The sequence below is a fragment of the Telopea speciosissima genome, chromosome 3 (genome assembly GCF_018873765.1).
Source record: "Telopea speciosissima isolate NSW1024214 ecotype Mountain lineage chromosome 3, Tspe_v1, whole genome shotgun sequence".
Taxonomy (NCBI): domain Eukaryota; kingdom Viridiplantae; phylum Streptophyta; class Magnoliopsida; order Proteales; family Proteaceae; genus Telopea; species Telopea speciosissima.
In genome coordinates this window covers 29,114,862-29,137,531 of record NC_057918.1, presented here as the reverse complement: position 1 = coordinate 29,137,531, position 22,670 = coordinate 29,114,862, and the positions used below count along the sequence as shown (strand labels likewise).

General features: G+C 40.6%; 1 protein-coding gene across 1 annotated transcript in view; it reads left to right on the top strand.

Annotated features, from left to right (window-relative positions):
- Positions 1–22,670, top strand: part of LOC122656978 (midasin) — a 184,398-nt gene that overhangs the window by 54,073 nt on the left and 107,655 nt on the right. Inside the window, exons 22-26 of the mRNA XM_043851700.1 lie at positions 9,952–10,145; positions 10,243–10,297; positions 12,278–12,428; positions 13,685–13,758; positions 18,103–18,250. Coding sequence (XP_043707635.1) covers positions 9,952–10,145; positions 10,243–10,297; positions 12,278–12,428; positions 13,685–13,758; positions 18,103–18,250 — 622 coding nt within the window. The remainder of the gene's footprint in view (positions 1–9,951; positions 10,146–10,242; positions 10,298–12,277; positions 12,429–13,684; positions 13,759–18,102; positions 18,251–22,670) is intronic.

The following is a 22,670-nucleotide window of genomic DNA, read 5'->3' as shown; positions in this document are numbered from 1 at the left end:
TTCAACCTATTTTCTAAAACCTAAACCCAAAACCCTAACCCTAAGATTTCAGAATTTTTTTTTTGTTTGAACTTATTCAAAACCTATCCCATGAGCTTCCTTTTGACCTGCACACCATTACTAAATAGAACCCGAGCTCAAATCCCTAATCCTAACCCTAATTCTGCCCTAGTTTACCTATTTTGCCCATTCGAACCAGCAGCCCCCATTGAGATCTTGTTGCCTGGCCTCTAATAAGATCCTTCTCCTATTTAGAGCTACATTAACTTGGTATTAGAGCCATGGCTGAACATGGCAATCCAGTGCTGCCACACTCACTCGATCCTTTTGCAGCAATGTTAGAGATGTTTCAGAAATTTACTGCTGACCAGAAGACACTGGTTGAAGATTTTAGAGCTGAACAGAGAGCTATTGCTGAAAGGCTGCACGTAATTGAGCATAGACAACTTGCACTTAATGGAGACAGCAATGTACCCATAGAAGAAGATAGGTACCAACTCCATTCAGTGGTACAGAGGCTGCTTGGCAGAGATGGGAGCCCCAGAGATGACTACAGAGGTTATAGAGATGGACACATAGGTCACAAGGACAAATTCAGAGCTGACCGAGATGACAAGGATGGTAGAGATTATTATAGAGATTGTCGGGACAGACCTAGAGATGCCCGTGTGCCTTCTCGGGAATACAGAGAAAACCACCGAGGCTACAGAGACAGAGGTAGAGAAGACCGGGACAGAGACAGAGGTCGGCAACCTACTTTTGAGGAGTATATGAGGTCCTACTTCACTGGAGACCAGGGTACTAATCGACGCTATACAGACAACCAAAAGGTGAAGCTTGAGTATCTTTACCTTGTCCCCTAGGTATTTTATGACTGGCTTGCTGCAATAGAAGTTTATTTCGACTGGTATGACCTGTCTGAAGAGAGGAAAATGAAGTTAGTTCGTGCTAAACTTGTCGGACCAGCACGTGAGTGGTGGAGAACCACTGAAAGAGAGATGGACTTTAATGGTACTGCACCCCGCACTTGGGAAGACATGAAATACGACCTGAGTAAGCAATACTTGCCAAGGCACTTCAGGTCTCCGCTACAGGATCAATTCAATTCCTTCCGCCAAGGGACCATGATTGTGACTGAGTACATGAGGAAATTTGATGCTTTTTCTTCTTGCACTGGCATTAGGGAGGAGGGCATCCAAATGCTTTCCCGGTTCGGGTTGGGCTTGTCAAGTGAGATCAACAGGGCAGTTGGGGTGGTTGACGTTGTAGATATTCGAGATTGTTTTGAGAAGGCCTTGAAAGCAAAAGAGCTATTAGCTTCAAGCAAACAGCCGGGTTCTACTTCCAAGCCGGCCTACATCAACACTAGCAGCTCAAAATAAGGTTCCTCTATTGGCAGCACCTCTCGCTTGCTGTTCCCCCACGTGTGGATGATAAGGGCAAAGCTCCTATGGGCTGAAATGTCCCGTTCACTTGTTATCATTGTACTAAAACTCGCGAAATTTCGGTCGAGATATCGAATATTTCGAGTATCTCGACCTGTCCGAAACGAAACGCAAGTCCGATATGAAAAAATGCAATATTTCGAATATTTCGGAAATTTCGGTCATCTCGTTTCGAAATTTCGGAAATCTCGGTCATTTTTGGCATTTTACACCCACAGAAAAATACCATATTTCAACTGTGTTGAAATTTCGGTATCTCAGAAATTTCGGTCAGACTGAAACACCGAAACGAAACGAGATTTAGTACCATGCTTGTTATTACTGTCAAGACAAGGGGCATACTGCTAGGGACTGCCCACACAAGAAGAAGTCTGTCAACGTGGCTGGGAAGGAAGGAGTTCAAGATAAATGTGAAGACCAGGGCGAAATTCATTTCCATGCATTTCCTCTTGCTGATGAAGACGATGTGGCTGTTTATCTTGAAGATGAAGGTAATGATCCTAGAGGTGTTCATGTGATCCTTCAAGAGGCTACTGCCCAGCCAGAATTCCAGCCTTCTTCATCCGTCAAAGAGCTTCTGTCCGCATACACGCTTGAACCATTTGCTGAAGTTGAACTCAAGAAGCTTGATCCTGATTTGGAAGATCAATCTGTGATCTCCAGCCATTCATCGGAGATGAATGCTTCAAGACGGGGGGAATTGATGCAGCTCCAAGTAGGAAGAAGAAGAAGAAGAAGCCCTGAACTTAGGGCTTGATTAGGGAGCCTTAGATTAGGATTATTATTTTCCATACTTAGTTTATTTTCCTGTTTTTAGATTGAACCGGTTTAGAATTGGTTGCACCCAGTTGGTTCAATTGGTTGCACCCAATTGGTTCAATTGGTTGCACCCAATTGGTTCAATTGGTTTAATTTAAGTGAAGTGTTCCTACTGGTTAGTAGGTCCTTAAATCCTATTGGCTAGTACGGAATCTTCTTTAAATTAGTTGTTTTAAGGTAGATGTTTTTTAACTTAAGTTAGTAGGGTGAAATAGGTCTTTTACTATTTTAAGTCATTAGTTTTAGTTTTAATTCCTTCCCTTCCACGATTTTGTGAAGGAGAAGTCTTTAAATTGTATTAGGATTTGGCATAGAGCCTGTATATAAAGTAAATTGTGGAGGGCTCCCCCACACTGAATTTGAATAAAAAAAGTATGTTTTGCTGCTGTCGGCTGTTGCTGCTGCTGTTCTCGCTCCTTTGTGAGTGATATCCTTGTGGATCTCAAGGTGGATAGGGTGGGTGGATTCCTGCAACTCCTTGCATCGAGAAGATCGGGAGGTTCCTTCAGTTTTCAAGCTGTTGCCGGTGGATTCCTGCTGTAAGTTTGAAGTTTAATTTTTTGTTTCATCCATTCTTCTTCCCCCATTCGATCCCTCTTATTTTCTGTTTGAATCCCTTAAACCCGAATTCATCTAGAGTCTGTCCAGTTTCAGTCCTCCATTAGAATTCCATCAAAATTGTACCTTAGCCTCTCCTTAATACCCCCTACGTTCGATCCAGACTGCTGCCCCCATCCTTAGTTCAAAACCGTAAAATCCCCTCATCCCCCATAAACCCAAAAAACCCTAAATTCCTGTTTAGGCATAACCAGCCATCAGAAACCCCCCCTGCTGCAACCAAACCTTCCCCCTAGCTCCTCTAATACTTGACCAAAAGCCCTACTCCAATCTCCAACTACAAACCCTAGATTCAACCCATTTTCTAAAACCTAAAACACAAAACCCTAACCTTAAGATTTCAGAAATATTTTTTTTTTGTTTGAACTTATTCAAAACCTATCCCATTAGCTTCCTTTTGACCTGCACCACCATGACTAAATAGAACCCTAGCTCAAATCCCTAATCCTTACCCTAATTCTGCCCATTCGAACCAAAAGCCCCCATTGGGATCCTGTTGCTTGGCCTGTAATAGGATCCTTCTCCTATTTAGAGCTACATTAGGGGGGGGGGGGGAGAGCTCTCATTTTATGTATCTGTGTTCCGTGAAAGACTTCTAAGGTGGCTGGTTTATACTTGGCTTCTACATTCGAGGGGGAGTAATGTGGGGCTGATTCAGCCAGCTCTGTATTTTTGATATGCCTGTTTAGTGGGTCTGAATTTCCCAATCATTTAAGCCGGCAGCCTGTACACGTGCAGTCTTATAGATGTTTATCTAGGATTTGAAAAGAGTGGAGAAATTTTTTAGCTTATATACTTATCCTAAATTCAGTAATGTGTTGCAAAATTTCAAAGATCCAATTTCTAGCATTTGTCCCTACCCTTCAAAAAGCTGATTCTTCCCTCTACATGCCTGGAAAAATTTCCCCTTGTCTGTTTACTCCTAGTAGAGTAGTGGTGTCTCTTTCTCAGTTTAGCCGTAAAGCAGAAAATTGTATAAGGTGTTTAGCTATGATGAAATTTGAGGAGTATGGTAGTAAGTTAGAAATTTTCTTTTATAATTTCTATTTCTGGAAACAATTATAAAATGCAACCATGCTGGTTGTGGCTTGAGGAGTGCACTTTAAGCTTGTGAAGTCGTGGTGTATTACAATGTTATGGTGGACTTATGGATTGATTTTTGGAAACTGGAGTGTGGCAACCCTTTCATTGAACATACAAACAGTTTAATTGTTTGTTCCTTGCTTGTCTATATGGTTGGACAAAACATTATTTGGTGTTAACAGGATCAGAATTAGAGCTGAATGCTTGGATAGTCTAAGGCAGACCCAAAGCCATATGTTTATAATATGGAATGAAAATTACAGGCACAGAATTGTCCATATCATAGCCAACATGGCTGTACATGAAATAAAACAATAAAAAGTCCAGAATACCCCCCACGGTATTCTGGCCCATATAATCCAACACTCCCCCTCAAGTTGGAGCATATATTTCTTGAATGCCCAACTTGACTAAGATAGGAAGAAACACTTTGCCACTTAGCCCCGTAGTGAACACATTGGCTAACTGATCATCAGACTTCACAAAGGGAACACAGATGAGTCCGGCTTCGAGGTTCTCCTTGATCAAATGTCGATCAACCTCCGCATGCTTAGTATGATCATGCTGGACATGATTATGAGCAATGCTAATGGCTGCTTTATTATCACAATAAAGCATCATTGGAAGATGGACATCAACACCAATATCCTGCAACAACCCTCTAAGCCACAAAAGTTCACAGACTTGTACCACTGCACAAAACTCTGCTTCAGCACTGGACCTTGCCACAACATTCTGCTTCTTGCTACGCTATGTGACAAGTTTTCCACCCACAAAAGAACAATATCCAGAAATGGATTTTCTGTCATTATAGCCAGCTCAATTGGCATCATTATAAGCTTCAACCTTTAGATGACCATTGGGAGATGACAAGATTTCTTTTCCTGGAGCAGACTTCAAATATCGTAAGATACGAAGGACTGCCTCCATATGAGAGGAATAAGGATCATGCATAAACTGGCTTATCAAACTTACAATAATGGCTATGTCTTGTCGTGTGTGAGTGAGGTGGATCAGTTTGCCCACCAATTGCTGATAACGACCTTTGTCAACAGGTTCACCCTCTTTCTCCTTAAGTCTTGTAGTAGCTTCCATAGGAGTATCAGAAGGATGACAACCTAGCAGTGCAGTCTTAGACAATTGATCTAGGATATATTTTCTTTGAGAAAGAAAGATGCCCTTTGAAGATCAGGCACCCTCTATCTCTAGAAATCATTTTAGAGTTTCCAGATCCTTTATTTCAAACTCACGGCCAAGGAAGAGCTTCAATTTGTTGATATGCTCACCATCATTTCCGGTCACTACAATAGCATCAACATAGACTATGAGGATAGTTACCTTATCGCCAACAAGTTTGATGAACAAGGTATGATCAGCATTGCTTTGCTTGTATTCCACAGAAACCATAGCCTTGTGAAATCTGCCGAACCAAGCTCTAGGTGACTGCTTCAACCCATAGAGAGTACGCTTCAATTTACAAACTTTGTCCCTGGTAGTACTATCAGAGAAACCTGGTGGAATGTCCATTTAAACCTCTTCCTTTAGCTCTTCATGGAGGAAGGCATTCTTCACATCCAACTGTTGAAGATCCCAACCAAGATTCACAGCACAAGATAACAACACTCTTACAGTGTTGAGTTTTGCTACCGGTGCGAAGGTGTCCTGGTAGCCAACTACATATGTTTGAGTAAAGCCCTTTGCAACTCGATGTGCCTTGTATCTTTTCACTGTTCCATCTGTCTTCTGTTTTACCACAAACACCCATTTACACCACACTGGTTTTTTCCTTGGAGGAGAGCCACAAGATCCCACATATTATTATTATTTTTTTCAATGCCCTCATTTCTTCCAACATTGCTGCCTTCCACCTTCCATCTGTAGATGCTTCCTGCCAAGTTTTAGGAATGGAAACATAAGAAAGAGAAGGTACAAAAGCACAAAAAAGAGTAGAACGAAAGCTATAAGAAACAAAATGAGATATGGGATGCAGAGTGCAAGTCCTGATACCTTTGCAATGAGCAATCAGTAGGTCGGGAGGAAGAAGGCTTACTGGGAGAAGGAGGATCTGGATCCTGAGTCGGCAACTGGATAGGTATTGGTGCTACAGTGGATTAAAGCTGCCGTTTTCTGGAACATCTCTTTGTATAGGTGATAATGTTGGAGTCGTCAATTCTCTTTTGAAATTTACTAATGGTTATTTGCACTGGAGTCAACTTCCCCTGAATAGGAACATCACCACCACTTGTTTCCATTGTTTCCCCCTGTAAAGGATTCCCTTCGGGTGAAGGGGCAGCAATCATAAGAGGCTGGGCAGTAGCCATAGGAGGCTGGGCAGCAGCCATAGGAGGCTTGACAGCAGCCATAGAAGGTTGGACAGCAGCCATAGGAGGCTGGGCAGCAGCATAGAAGGCTGGACAACAGTTATAGAAGGCTGGACAACAGTTATATAAGGCTGGACATCACTAGAACTTTCCCCCTCAAGAGAAGGAACCTTAAGAGAAGGAACCACATCTTCACTAGAACTCCCCCCTAAAGAGGTGGTGAAGAATAAGATGAAAGGTTTCATGAAAAATGACATCCATGCTGGCCATAGTATGACGGGAAGGAGGATGGTAACACCTATAACCTTTCTGGGTAGGAGAATAACCCAAAAAATGCAACACAATCCACGGGGTTCAAGTTTGCTAGGAGACTTTGTATCTCTAGCATAATAGACACAGCCAAACACCTTGGGTTTAACCACGAAGCAAGAATTTCCAAGTAAAATATCAGCATGACTACGGGAATCAAAGAACTCGGGAAGGCAACCGATTAATGAGATAAGCTGCAGTTAGAACAGCATTAGTCCTATATTAGGATGGAACATGTCGGGCAAACATCAATGCTCTAGTCATTTCCAATAAGTGGTGGTTCTTCCGTTCAGCCACACCATTTTTGGGCTGGGGTATCAACACAACTAGTCTTCTGAATAATCCCATGATTAGCAAAGTATTTTTCAAATTGAGATTCTTTATATTCGGTTCCATTGTCACTTCTCAAAATTTTGAGAGTAACCTGGAATTGAGTTTGGATCATTTTGTGAAATTGCTGAAAACATGCAAAAACTTGATTTTTTGTGTGCATAAGATATACCCATGTGTTTCTAGAATGACAGTCAATGAAGGAAAAAACCAACAATGACCACAAAGAGAAGTTTTACAACTAGGCCCCCAAACATTAGAATGCACCAAATGAAAACAAGAACTCCTTTTATTTGATATAGAATAAGTACTACGTGTTTGTTTGGCCAGATCACAAGCTTAAAAAAAAAAATCATCCCTATTACATTTGGTGACCAAAGCTGGAACTAAATGTGCTAAAATTCCTAATGGAGGTGACCTAATCTAGAGTGCCATTGGTAAAGTTCAGAAGATCAAGGAGTTCTAGTGTAGCAAAGAAAGTAATGGTGGTGGAGAGAGACGATCATCATCAAACAGGTACAATCCACTGTGTACTTTACCCAATCTAATCGTCTTCCTAGATGCCAGATCCTAAAAAACACAACGGGAAGGAAAAAAAGTTACTTTGCAGTTAAGATCACGAGTAATACTACTAATGGAAGAAGGTTAGTAGTAAAATTAGGAATATGCAAAACTAAAGACAAAGGGAGGAAGTGCAGTTGATGATTCATTTTCCAGATATGGAAGAAAGGGAACCATTAGCTACTTTGACCTTGTCTTTCCCAGAAGCGGGAAAATATTGATGGAAAAAGCTAGAGGAACTGGTCTTGTGATCTAGCTCCAGAATCTATGATCCAAGGATGAGAAGTTACAGAAGCACAATGACCATCAAATGGAATACCTGACCGGACAAAGTTTGAACTTGATGGAGCAGAGGAATTGGCAGTAGCAGCGGATGTAGTAGAGGCTGCAGCAGCAGAAGACCTTATCACACGTAGGAATGCCTGTAGATCATTCTAGGATAGACCAATATCAGTTGGAGGGGCTCTGCTAACAGTCTCAGTATGATGTGCCTTGTTTTTTGACTTTTTCTTGGTAGTCCTTTTAGCTTTAAAGTCAGCTGGTTTCCCATGAAGTTTCCAACACTTATCTTTGGTGTGGTAAGGTTTGTGACAACTCACAAACAATAGTGCCTATAGTAGAATCACCAGGATTGTTCAAGAGTGGGAAAGGGAGAATGGCCCAACACTTGAACACAAATCTGGTCATACTCCACATTCAACCCTGCCAAGAAGTCATAGACCCGGATTTTGTCCACATGTTTCTTATAAGCAACAATGTCAGCAGCTGTAGTAGGGTGAAAATCAGAAAAGTGATCCAATTGTTGCCAGAGGCTGCGCGGAGTAGCATAGTATTTAGAGACTGATAGTTCTCCTTAAGTAGTATGAAGGACCTTCTTTTGGAGTTCATACACTTGGGCATTATTGCCAAGCTGCGCATATGTTTCCTTGCAACGACCAAATCTGAGAAGCTATATCAAGGAGAAAAAAACCATGTGCAAGGTCTGAAGTCATAGAACCAATTAGGTATAACATGAGAACCCCATTGTTAGCAAGCCACCTAGTTTCAAGAGGACCAGTTTTAGTTGCAAGGCCACGGCCAACAATGGCAAAGGAGGCAGACTGGGACCACAGTAAGTAATTTGAGCCATCCAATTTAATGGGATTAGGAGGAAAATTGTGATATTCTGATTTGCCGTGGCCATCATGATTAGACTTAGCAGTGGAAGTAATAGAGTCAACCCACAATTGTAGCAGAGAAGCTCAGATCGCAGAGAGAGACTGTGGTGATGAGAAACCCATGACATACTCCAATATAATGTCCAGAAAGAGGAGGAGAGATTTTGTGAAAGATTATCAGATGTGTCTTCAAAAAATCAGCAGCAACAGACAGGTAAATCCTTGAGATCGATTTTTTTTAGGGTTTTGAGAAAACCCTGATGGTGTTGAGATCGAATTTGGGAAGAAGGCTGTCAAAAAAGCACTGGATGAAGCTGAAATTGGGATCGAGTGGGCCTGTAGGACTGCTGAATCACCCTTCCAAAATCAGCACCAACAAAAAACTGTACCCCCAAGATCGATATTTGCGGGGTTTTTGGAAAACCTGAAAATTCGATGAAGGAGGGGATCTTTAGAATTGCTGGCTGGAGATAGAGGCTTGGCAAATAAACTGCCGCAGGTCTTGATCTTCAAAGAGGTGGAGAGAGTCCTTGTAATGGCAATTGAATCAATCCAAAAAATATGAAGTCTTCAAATTTTGCAGGCAAAGAGCACGCCCTTATCATTCAGAATTTTTATAGCATGGAATGAGGTGATGGAGGGCAGTAACTGGATCTTATGGATCACCTAATCAGTGCTGCCCTATGAAAAAATAAGGAACAAGAGAGGGAAAAAAAAAAAGGAGAGAAAAGTGAGATCGAGAAAGAGAAGAGAAATAGGAGATCGAGAATGGAGGAGAGGAGAGCTCTAATTGAAAACCTGCTCTGATGCCATGTTAACAGGATCAGAATTACAGCTGAATGCTTGGATAGTCTAAGGCAGACCCCAAGTCATATATTTTTAATGAGGAATGAAAATTACATGGACAGAATTGTCCCTATCATAGCCGACATGGCTGTACATGACATAAAACAGTAAAATTCCAAAATACCCCCCACGGTATTCTGGCCCATACAATTCAACATTTGGTAATTTAGTTTCCTTGGAAAATGTTTTACTTCCACACATGGTAGATGGAATGATTACATGTTTCTTTTTTTTTTCCTTTGTTTTTCGTAGAATATCCTGCAGATGTCTCTTCTGTACTTTATTTATTGATTTATTTAATGTTGAGGTCATCTCTTAGTGTTATGAGATATGAATTTACCTTAATGAATGCTTCATTTTAGTTCGTTGTTTACTATGCGTGCTTCATTTTAGTTCCTTGTTTACTTTGTGTTTTGGGATTATTTTTTCTACCCTCATTTCTTTCTTTGGTGTTACTTTCAGTCTTTGGCTGAGAAAGGTGGCTCTGTTTTGGAGGAGATAACTGCACATCCAAGTTTCTTCCTTCTTGCTACGATGAATCCTGGTGGTGATTATGGGAAGAAGGAGTTATCTCCAGCTCTCCGAAATCGGTTCACTGAGATATGGGTTCCTTCCGTTAGCGACATAAATGAGCTTAGAAGTATTGCTGTGCAGAGGTATTTTAATAATTGAAAATAACAAAAAATATGTTTGTAACATAAACTTCTAGATGGACTGTTCTCTAATTGTTTTTTCTTACTTCCATTGCTGCAGATTTGTCAAATCTGAACTCTTATACATCACGGATCCAATGCTTAACTTCTGGGAAGTATGTTCGCTTTTCAATCCCCAATACTGATATATATTTATATATTTAATGTTTAAAGCTAAACAAGAAGAATGCAGGCATAGGGCTCAGTGTGACATGCATATGGCAGATGTCTAACATGACAACATCTGTAATATGTGTAGGCCTACATAGAAAAGATTGACATGAACAAGAATTAGGGTGTCTTATGATGCAAAATTTGAAAACCCTTGAGTCCTTATTACATAGATTTTCGTCATAGAATTGGGAATAATTTACTCCTTTGCTAGTGAGATTTATAGCATCAATGATTGTGTTTATAAAATGTATCTTTTACTAACTTATTTTAAGAGAAAAAGTATGTGTGTGTTATAACATTGTTGTATGAGTATAATACATTATTGGCATTGCTTGAGTGTCTAATATGCATGTGTGTATATTAGTTTCATATTTCGTATTCTGTTGCATTACTAAATCACAGAGTCTGTACTGGGATAAGCAGTCCCAAGATTAACGTGTGATGCATATGCTAATAAGTTAGGCAAGTTTATGTGCTGTCCCATACAGTATCTATTGAATTGGTTGCAAATTCCCATCGATCAACCATATTAAAGTGCAAATGCATGCATGTGTGTTCTACTTAAGTTGCACTTGAGTCTATACAAACTGTGGTAATGGATCTTCTCTTGTTATAAGAAAATTCTTCAGTTTCTTTTTATTCCTGTTCTCTAAATTTCTACAAAGAGTATCATCCTCCATATAACCTTTGCCTGTTAGGAGGAACTGATGGTCTAGATTTAAGCAGAACTCTATGCTTAGAGGACAAAATGGTACCTCCATAAATAACAAATCATAAATTGAGGTTTACCACCTTAAATAATGGGAGAATCCTAAATAGTGGCTGCCATTTGCAATGTGTAGATTCTTTCTAGTGAGAAAAACAATTTATTAATGGGTCTAAATAATAGGACAACAGTCAGTTAAGGAACAGGCATAAATTCTGAAATACATACAAAGCAACAGAGAAAAGAGAGAAAGGAGTGGAAATGCAAATGCCTTGACAGTTGAAGCAGAAAAAGGAAGCAATTTTGATGGATTTTGTTAAAGAGTGGCACTGGGTGGGTTGAGGCAGATAAGTTGAGTTGTCATGGTGCAGCAGCCCAACCCAAATCAGACTAATAATAAATTAGTTATATGGGTCCTATCTGAACTTGACGCATATATTTGAGCGTATTTGGATTAAACTCTTCCATGTTATGTTGGGTGCGTTGGTTATAGTGTGGAGGGCTTTGGAAGCACTTTACTAAGGCCAAGCATGGGCCTTTAAACAATTAAATCCTAGTTGAATGTGTATAACTTGGTGAATAGAGCGAGGGTGCAAGAGCCCGACTGGTCTGGTGGCCATATCTTGATCCAACCCAGCCACACCTAATAACAGGCAAAGTTGGTGAAACCTTTTGCTAGCTGATTATTAATTATCCAAGTTTTGTCATGTTAAGCGGGTCAGGTAAAAAAATTTCCATCGCCAAGTTCAATCCTGCTTGGTCATGGGTTGGATAATTCCAGTCATATGTTTGAAATTATTGACATGTTCAACTGCATGTCTTCTTTCGGGAATATAAGCAAGTAGCTGTGCTGATCCTGCTTGCAAAAGGTCTCTGATGGTGGATTGGAGGAAGTGACCTAGCCAACACAGCTGTGACGAGTTTTAGAACATTCTAGTTTTGGGGATTGCTAACTGTCAAATGTAAACATCTATTCTACTTGTATTCTTTGTTTAACCAAGGGAATTCCATTTACTAGTCTGATTTTTTATGATATTAATGTTTATTTTCCTGAGAACGTTATGAAGTTTTAGTCAAATTATGGGGTTTTCTTGTTTTACTGCAATTATATGGCCTCATGTTATTTTATCTCAAGAAAATTCTATGCCTCTCAGACTCTGTTTAATCTTATTCGATCACTGATATTCACCTTACTTTAACATGTTGTGGCCAACAGTGGTTCAACCAGTTACAGACAGGGAGGATGCTTACCGTGAGAGATATCTTATCTTGGGTTGATTTTATAAATGTGACAGAGGGAAGTCTAGGATCTGATTATGCATTCATGCATGGTGCCTTTCTTGTTTTGCTTGATGGTCTGAGCTTAGGTATATCCTTATCTGGCTTTAATCTCCTTAATGTGGACCACCACCTGCATTCCATTCTTCTGATTAGTATAATGTTATCTTATTAGCTATTATGAGTTTATATCTTATGCTAATTAACTTGAAATATATGCACTGCTAGTCTTTATTGAGTGTATAGTCTAGGTGATGGGCTTTTTGATTTGATTATGTACATGATTGCTTTCTTATTCTTATGTTCTGATGTTATTTTATGGTATGCTGTAGCTGCTATGGTTTATCAGTTTATGGGAAAAAATAGGTTTTGTTTTCTGGTTTTATTGCCTTTCTGTAGCTGAATATTATTAGCTCCTGTTTCCTCTCTGAGGCTAAATTGTAGCTTTAGCTTTTTTGCATTATCTTCAGTTATTCTGCTTCCAACATATGCTCTCTGTGGATTTTGAAGGATTTTCTTTCTTTGTAATGTAACATTTTGCATGTTTGAAACTGTAGCTGATGAAGTGTATTATACCATACATCTATATACATGTGGTGGAAGCCCCTTCTTAGTACAACAGTAGCTACTTAATGGAAAGAATATATAAAATACAATTATGTGTTTTGTTTATCAAACATGTGTCAGTACCTAGATTTAGATTCAATTTGTAGCATCTGGGTTTGTCATCTCGTGTAAAATTTTCTTTCCATACAATTCCATGATAGGTATTTAGATCAAATTTTAACTAACTGGGTGCCAGATCTCTGTATGATTGGTAAAGTTTCCAGTACATATTTATTTTTTTGAAATAGAATTTTCAACTATAATTTCCAGAGGTGACTTTCTGAACTATATTATTATTTTAAATGGGCGGAAATCTAAGTTTTTTTTTTTTTTGGTTCCTTAGCTTGAGGGATCGTTGCTTGGTGTGATGGTAAAAATCTCAAGCTGCCAGCATGAAGACTCGTTGGTTTGAGTCTGAGACAGCCACTTTGTGCAAAAAATGGCATAGGATAAGACCGTCTCCAATACACCCTCCCCTAGGATCCTGCAAAAGTAGGACTTGCACTTGGTTATGGCCCTTAGTTCGAAGTTTGAATCAAGTGGTCTTTAGTCATTAATGGCTTTTGCTGTGCCATAGAACTCTCCAGTAATTGAAATTTTGAGGACATAATAAGTTATTTTATTTTTCAGTTTGAGTCTTCTACATCATTGAAATTGATGCATTTGTTGTGGAACTTGCCTTTTCTTCTCTCTCTTTACCGATTTAAATGATTCATGACATGTACTCATACGTTTGCAGGTAGCAGTATATCTAGGGAATATGCAGGAGGACTGAGAGAGATATGTTTGTCCAAACTTCTGGAAGAACTAAAGGTAATTCTCTCATTTTTCATCCGTATGTTAATTACCCCTATTTTTTTGGGGGTGTGGGGGGGGGGGGGGGAGGGATCTGCTTGTTTGTCACTTCCATCCATGAATAGCACTCGGATAGGTTTCATTGAGCCCCATCAGTGGAGGATTTTCTTTGAGCTGTGAATCTTAAACATGGAAGTTAAGGTGACAGTCCAAGAGTAGAGGGTCATCCAGTGTAGACAATGGCTGTGTATGTGGCCATTCTTCTGGCTCCCTGACATCGTCTGGTTCAGCTGTATCATCACTTTTTTTTTGGGGTAAATTACACGGACCCCCTTGACGAATGCCTAAATTACAGAAACCCCGAGTGTTTCTCCAAATTACAGACGTAACCCTGGTACCCCCTGGGACCCAAAACGTCAAATAAAAGTTAGATAAAATGTCTATATGACCAAATTCCCCTTTCTTCTAAATGACTTCAATCCCAACTGCAACCCCATTCTCTCAACTGGTGGACGATTCAAACCACTTGGAAACGAAGGCCCCGGAGAGCAGCAGCCCCTTTTGATTACGTGCCACTCCATTTCGGCCTCTGGCCCACACTGTATCAAAATTTTGCATCGAATAATTCGATAGACTAGGTTCAAACAGAGCTGAAGGAGACGATGATGAAAGGTGGGTTTGGTGGTGAGAAGGGTTTGAGATGGAAGAGACGTGGCCAGTTGGGTTCAAGAAAGCAGAGATGGATTCGTTGCATAAGTCATATTCTTCGTCTCCACCGCTTGAAGACTGTTAAGCTTCCAGAAAGCCATCCCTTTACTTGTACCAGATTGAACAGTGTACAATTATCCTTTTTTACTTGTTGATATTCCCTTCTGGATATTACTATGTCCAACACCGCACCACCAAGCTTTAGAGGGTATTCTAAGACTGTCTCTCTCCTCTTTCTCTTTTTAATATTTTCTTCTCTACAGTAAAAGAAGGTGGTCAGAGCTCTGTGATGACAACTACTGCAGTGGCAACTCCAACCATTACTTCTACCAGAGAAGATAAGAGAGCTTCTTATGGAGAAAGGGAGGGAGAGAAGAGGAGAAGATATAGAGGAGTGAGACAAAGGCCATGGGGCAAATGGGGAGCAGAAATAAGGGATCCATACAAGGCTGCAAGAGTTTGGTTAGGGACATTTGATACAGCAGAAGCAGCTGCTTGTGGATTCAGAGGAAACTGAGCAAATTTCAACTTTCCAGAAAATGTTAGATTGATGCCTCCAACGGCCATTTCTCCAGCTATCTAGTTGACCATTTCGGATTCTCTAGCTATCCTTTTTCCATCTTCTCAAACACATAAGCAATTTATGCAGTCTCAAGCGCTTCAGCTTCAATTACAGACTTCAGACTTAATGAGAGATTTCAATGAATATTCACAGTTGCTTCAGAGCTCTCTAGATTTTCACAGACAGCCCACGAGTCTGTTAGAGCAGACATTCTATTCTTTACCCTACGCTGCTGTTTCTCAATCTTCTGCATCATTTGTCTGCTTTTGGATAGTCATCAACAGGTGGGTTATTTCAGGTATCCACGACAGAGTCGTGAGCACGGTGGTCGTGGTGGTGGAGGTGGTGGTGCTTCAGGTTTTCTGAACTACCCTGAACTGATTGTGATTACTATCCCTCGTCATTTTCCAATTGATATGTACTAAGCCCATGGTTCAAGGTCTCGGTTTCGGGGTTTCGGCCGGGCAGAAAACTGAGTTTGGCTGAGATCTCTGTGAGTTTGTGCATTGTTTTTGAACTCGACACCAGGTTTCTCGGGTTTTTGACCTAGTTAGGTCATGAAACTTGATATACAACCTATTTTGGGCCATTTAAACACAATGACACTATCCGATTTTGAAATATCAAACTCCAAATAGGAGTTTGTCTTCGGACACTAGGTTGGTAGGCTACAACGTACTAATAGGCCCTATTCTACACAATTTAGTAGTAGAAAACAGACCATTAACTAAGGGTGTCAAAATGGAACCGGAACTGACCTTTTATGATCGAACCGAACCATGCCGCAGAAAAATAATCTGGTTTTGATTTTATAGGTTCTCTTCCTGGTTCGGTTTTGATTTGCACCACAAATCCGTGGTTTTAAACCGAATAAGAAACCGAAAAAACCAAATAGAAACCGGTACCTCTTACTCGAATACTAGCCCATGCGTCAATTGGATTAATTAATAACATAATCATTAATTTAATAAACATAATTATTGAATCATACTTGAAACATGAACAAATTGAAAATAATGGATGTTGTTAAAGTGGATTAACAAAACCCTACTTTCTAATAGAAGAAATAGTTTGTTTATCATGTGAGAGTGGTGAAGAAAAAAAATGGAAAAACAAATAATAGAAAAGGAAAAGGACGGGTATGGGAAGTTTTTTTTATCACATAGGCATGAGAAATATGATGTGTGAGGGAGACCAGGAGGGAATAGGGAAACACAGGAATATAAAGGCTTGAAAATTGAGGTTGTATTCATTACTGTTTCCCAAAACCAACACTACACAAACCGCATGGAAACTGGTTGTGAATCAAATAACGAAAACCGAATAGAAACCGGTAAAACCGGATCGTATGCTAAATGATTATGATTTTGGCTGATTCCTATCCGGTTTGGTTTTGATTTAATTGCCAGGTTGGTATTACCTCTTTATAATTGGACTATATTTTTTTGGGGTGGGCCCATCCAAAATGTGTTTTCGAACCCTGGATTGCATCATTTTGTCATCCTCTCTCAAATATGTTGAAAGCTTTCCATTCGCAGCTTACCTAGACACAGTTGGTGCTATGATGTATATAAGCTTTAATGGATTTTCAATAAATTGTTGTCAGCTCACGAGTCACGAGAACTGAGACTGTTAATGTATTTAGTGTGGACCAACCTGTGGCAGCTTGGACCTTAGTGGACCTGTTTCAGCACCTTTAACTGTACCAGATGATCCCAGTAGTCCAATTTATTAACCGTTTTATGTCGGAGATATTTCTAGCATTCCACATGAATCTCAGGGTCTTTGCTGTGAGCCAGAAACTTCATTTGTTTAGAGACGTCAAATAACTCCATACTGCTGTGGTAGGGAGCAGGATGAATGTTCATATTTTCTTCAGCGCAGACTCATTTTGACGACTTTGTTGAAAAAATATTGTTGTAATTGGACAGGGTTTCAGGAGAACTAGTGTCAGGGTTTGGTACTGACTTATAGTATTAATGATAGGAAAAACGAGAGGGGAACTGAGGAAGAAAGGTATAATCGTCAGTCAAATGTGTGGGTTCCAGTCTGTAGAACCAAGGTTTTGCCAAACTATGTAACTCCTTTAGTTTCTAGCCTAATCCTGAATGTAGTATGCCATATCAGTTAGTGTCTTGATGCCTCGCTGGGTTTCTTCAAACAATATATGGTTAATTCATTCTGTACTCTTATTGTTATGGCCAAATGAATCAAAATCAATAGGTTCTTCTAGAAGGTTGAGTTGCAAAGTTGTCAAAGATGTGGTCTTCCTCTTTAGGTCTGTCAGTTTCACCCATTCCATCCCAAACCCAAAGATCACGTAATATTTCCATATTCTATCGGGCGTTCACCACGACACAGCCTACAAGTAGGTGATTGGTGCTCTCTTATTCCTTATCACATAGTTTACTTATGCTGGCCAACCTATACCTCTTCATTGTCAGTTGCTCAATCGTAAGGACTTGTTAAATAAAACCTGGGAAAACTCAACCTCTTTAGGTCTATCATGTGGTAAAAGAAACCTTCACATCATAATTCATAACATGGGTTCTCATGGTATGACCATTGTAAATGCTCATTATGCAGAATTCTTCATACTCTTCTTAATAGAGTTGTATATGCTAGCCTCCTCTCTACTCGATAGTAATCACAAGGCCAACTCAAAACCGTAGTCTCGGTTAATTTCTTGTGCATAATTGATGGTTTTTGGGTTGACAGCAAATTAGACTTGAGTTGAATTGTCTAGTGAATCACGGATCCAGTTGGAACTTGGAATAAGGCTTAGTTGAGTAGAGTATCTGTGGAGGGCGGGCCTCGGCATAATGGTAAGGTTGCTCCATTCTGGCCAAGTGGTCGCGGGTTCGAGTCTGGAAACAGCCTCTCTGTGAAAGCAGCGTTAAGGCTGAATTTATTATGACCTACCCCAGACTGGCGGGAGCCTCATGCACTGGCTATACCTTTGTTTTTTAGTTGAGTATCTGTTCACAGTTTGATCGTCTATTGCATCAAATTTGTTTCCATTTGTACCAAATTAGAGCATTTTCTTTGTCTACACTTGAGATGACTATTTGATTTTGGCTTTGTTGGTACAGATGGTCAATACTGGTTCGGTCGACTCTCATTTGACTGACAAGGAAAATTATGGGTGGGGTGATCATGGAATCACTGTAGATGCCTTGTGCGCTAATAATGTGCATTCTAACTATGTTTTTGGTATTGATCCATTTTACATTACAAAAGGTGCGTTGTTACTTTCCTTCTCCATGTGTTGAACTAATATATGTTCACATTACCTTTACTAGAGAAATTCGATGTAGAAATAATTGTACCATCATATCGCACCAGGGTTATATTGTGTGTGGCTCTGGCCTTTCCAGGCTTACAGGCACACCACTTTAACCATGACACACACCAGGCATGCATATATTGAAGAAGTCATTTTATTGTAAAAACCTTATTGCTTTTATCATATTTATATGATTGATTGCATGACATGTAAATATGCACTAGTGTAAGGGTTTCTAAATAGATATACATGTTGGCTGGTTCAAGAGGCCTATCTACAAATCCTGTTCATCCAGGTGTTGGGGAAAGGTGGGACTTCATGTATCTGTCAAGTACCCTACAACAGGTGAGGTGTTGCTTATCTGGCCATAGTTCGAGAACTCGTTTCGTTTCGGTATTTTGAGCTGACCAAAATATCCGAAATATTCAAAATTTCGGATATTTCGGTTGAAATATTGTATTTTTTTCTGGTATGTTTCGATAGGTCATTTCGGTGGGTTTTAGGCTAAGTTAAGGCCTGAAACTTCATGGAAATCCTATTTTAGGCTATATAAACACATTTAAATGTTCAAATTGTAAAAATAGTCACCCAAAATGGTGTTTTGGATGTGCACCATTGATTGGCAATGTATGGTCGAACCCTAATGCATAGCTTAGTTAATTACACATTTACATATACACATTGTACATTAAACAAGTAAATTGACTTGGAACTAAGTTGGAAACATAATGACTCATAAGTTAAGTCATAAATCATAATATTAAGTACACAAGACATCAAGTCAATAACAAGTTAACAAATAACAACTTAAGAGTTAAGATTTAAGAAGATGATATCAAACATTCCAAATCACAATATGCCAATATCCCCAATTGTCCCCTACAAGGCTACAAGTCAAGTAGTCAACTAGTCATCATTCATCTCAAATGTTTACAAATTTGCTAATAATAACTACTCCGCCGTCCAGGATCAACCCCACTCATGGTCCGCTGGAGCCGACGTGTATTGCTCTCCGACTGTAGGACAAATGCATGCCACGTCATAGTCTGGGAGAAGAAGCGAGTGTAGTCATCCACAGTGGCCATGTAAACTGCATCATCAACATGCTGAAGGTGGTATATCCTAGGATATAGGTCACCAAACTGTGAAGAAGTACTACCCACTGATCCACTATGATATGAGTCATATGACGGCTCTGGGAGCATGTACGGGTTGTACGGCTGCGGCTGGTGGGTTGGGTAGCCAGTGTAGGAAAAGAAGTCATCCACAAAAGACGATCCACTATATCCTTGTGAGTGGGAGTCATACTCAAAACTGGGAATGGATGGAGAAGATATAGGCTGCTGCCCCCAAGGGTACTGCCCAGAATGCCCTTCGCCACATGGATGTGAATGAGGTGAACCATGCTTTGATTGTGCTGGAGATGGACTATTGTCTACATGAAAAGATGGGGCACGGAAATGCCCACTTGATCTACTATCTCTATTGCCAATATTCAGTCCACCAACAGAGCCAGATAGGGCATCAATGTCCATAAGCTCAGCCTGCCTACTAGTACCACTACCACGACCACCAGGACGGGACTGGCCACGCTACTTTCTCGAGTAGGTCGAGGTGGACGATGTGGGCCGTATGGTTGGTGTGGGGCCGGTGGGGGCACGGATTGCCTCTTGCTGCTCTTGTACCACAAACGGGACTCGAGTTCCCTCATATGCTTGACCACCATCACCATCATCATCACGTCCATCAATACCTTCATCATCACCTCCATCATTACCATCTCCACCAGGACCACCACCACCATCTCCACCAGGACCACCACCACCATCTCCACCAGATGACATAGACCAATCTTCATCCTCCTCATCAACACCATCAGTAGACTGGAACGGTATGGGTGACGCGTCCTGTGCATGTACCTCACCCTCTGCAGCCATGAAGTCATCCACATCAGCTTCTATGTGTTCAGCTATCATGGGGTTAGGTCTACCTCCAGGCTGATCTAACACTGGCTCACCTCTATCCCTCACCCAATCAACAATAGGATCTTTATCATCTGACTCCACCTGGAAAATGTCAGCGAGATCGATATTTTCCCTGATACCCTATTGTCCCATGCGTATGTGTTGCATCTTCAACCTCAAATTATAATGCACATACACTAAGTCAGAGAGACGTTCAGAACCCAATCTATTTCTCCTCTTGGAGTGGAGGAGAGAAAATGTACTCCAATTCCGTTCACAGCCAGATGCTGAACATGTCTGGAAGAGAACCTTGATTGCTATTTTTCTTAAATTGTTTGCCGAACCCCCATACAACACCCACCATTCAGCTGCATTACAACAAAAGAAACATGTCACCTTCATTTCAAAAGAATAAGATATTGAATTGAGTAATGACTAATGAAGTAATGACTAATGAGTACCGGCATCACCGCATGTCCGCGCTGCACATGCGCCTTCGGTTCCAAAACTTCCCAATGCATCCCTAAAAGTCTTCAACTATAATCATTTGGAAAATATTTAAAATTAGTAATGACTCATTACTATTTAGTATTGAATTGAGTAATTCCAAATGAATTATAACTTATAAGACTCACCTCATTGTTGCATATCGCCTGTAATTTACTATTCGGCTCCAACTTGGCAACTACTTCTTTGACTGCGTCAATAAGACTATTATTCAACCCAAGCCTATGATTGTATTGGTACTTGGGGTTCAAATAATATGCGAAATTGACATTACATATTGACTAGTTAGTAATATATCCTTCAAATTAACTTTAAAAGATGTAATTGCATAAAAAACAAAGAGTGTACACTCACGACCTTATGCGAGTGGATGCATAAGTTGATTTTCAGCTCCTTGATAATTTTGAGAAAGTGTTTGCTACCTCTTGGATTTGCATTGTAAACACCTTCATTCATCAAGTCTATGGCAACATATAGATGTGGCATGGTTGGTCCCTTGATAGCAGAATGCCAGAATCAACTATATGCAAAACCTTGACCACTGGGTCCCCAGAAGTTGTACCACTTTATGCAACTTAGACCAAAAGTCATCTGATGAAATTGTAGCTTGTGCTTCCCTACCACCATGGGTATTGGACCCATTCCAGTTGAACCAGTCTTCAGAAGCAAACATTGATCTCAGTCCAAACTTCTTAGTCTCTATACTCTTGAGTGCAATGTAGTTGGTGGCGAATCTAGTTATGCCTGGCCTCACTAAGTCACCCCCACACTTCTCCCTCAAGAGGTTTAGTGCAAACCCATGGTTGTAGACAAAGTTGGTCATTTGCCTTGTCTTTTCCACAACATGTTGTACCAATTTGATCTTTCCCATGTCCTTCAACATGAGGTCTATACAATGGGCAGCACATGGAGTCCGAAACAACCGATACTTATTGTTTTGCATCAACCTCTCACCGGCACTCTTGTAGTTGCTTCCGTTGTCCGTTACAATTTGGACAACGTTCCCCACTCCTACATCTTCTACCACTTCCTTCAGCAATTTGTAGATATACTTTGCATCCTTTTTCTCCTTGGATGCATCAACAGACTTCAGAAAGACTGTCCTCCCATCACAATACACCATAAAGTTGATGATGGACTTTCTTGTAGGACCAGTCCAACCATCACACATTATGGTCACCCCATAGTTCTCCCACAGCCCCCTCATTTCATTGATGTAGTCTTCAAGCTCTCTCTTCTGTTGGGGCAAATACACATTCATAATCTCATATGGGGTGGGCCCCTTATACCCTGGGCCAGCCTCAACAATGGAATCTATCATAGTCTGATAAAAGGGGCCTTGTGCTGTGTTTGCTGGGATGGTATGGACGTATGGTATAACATCCACTTAGCTATAGATTCCTTCACCATCCCCTTCAGATTTTTCCATGCTCCCTTGATTTTTGGTTGTTTGTTGCCTTTCTTTTTATAAACACCAGGTGCTTGGTGAAGTGCTGGGTCATCTTGTGGTGGTGGAGGCGGAGGGGGAGCTGCCATCGTACTCTGTGATCTCCTAAAGGTATTAGGCAACCCACCTCCTGCACTTGTACCTGCTCATCCACTACCACTAGCACCAGCTCTAGAGGTACTAGCTCCTCCACTACCACCTACTCTCTGTCTCTCGACTCTCTCCTGATCCTCATGATAACTGGCTCTTCTCATAATCTGTGCTCGTCTCCAATCCCTAGCCTCTTGCTCAGTCTCTATATCATCAGGAACATAGACATCATCACTATCATCATCATCATCATCATCATCATCATCATCATCACGATGGCTTGATTGGCCTCCTGCTATACACCTCACTGCTTCCTCAAGATCTACTTTTGCCTTGTCCCTCCGAGCCTTCCTCTTACTCCCTCCC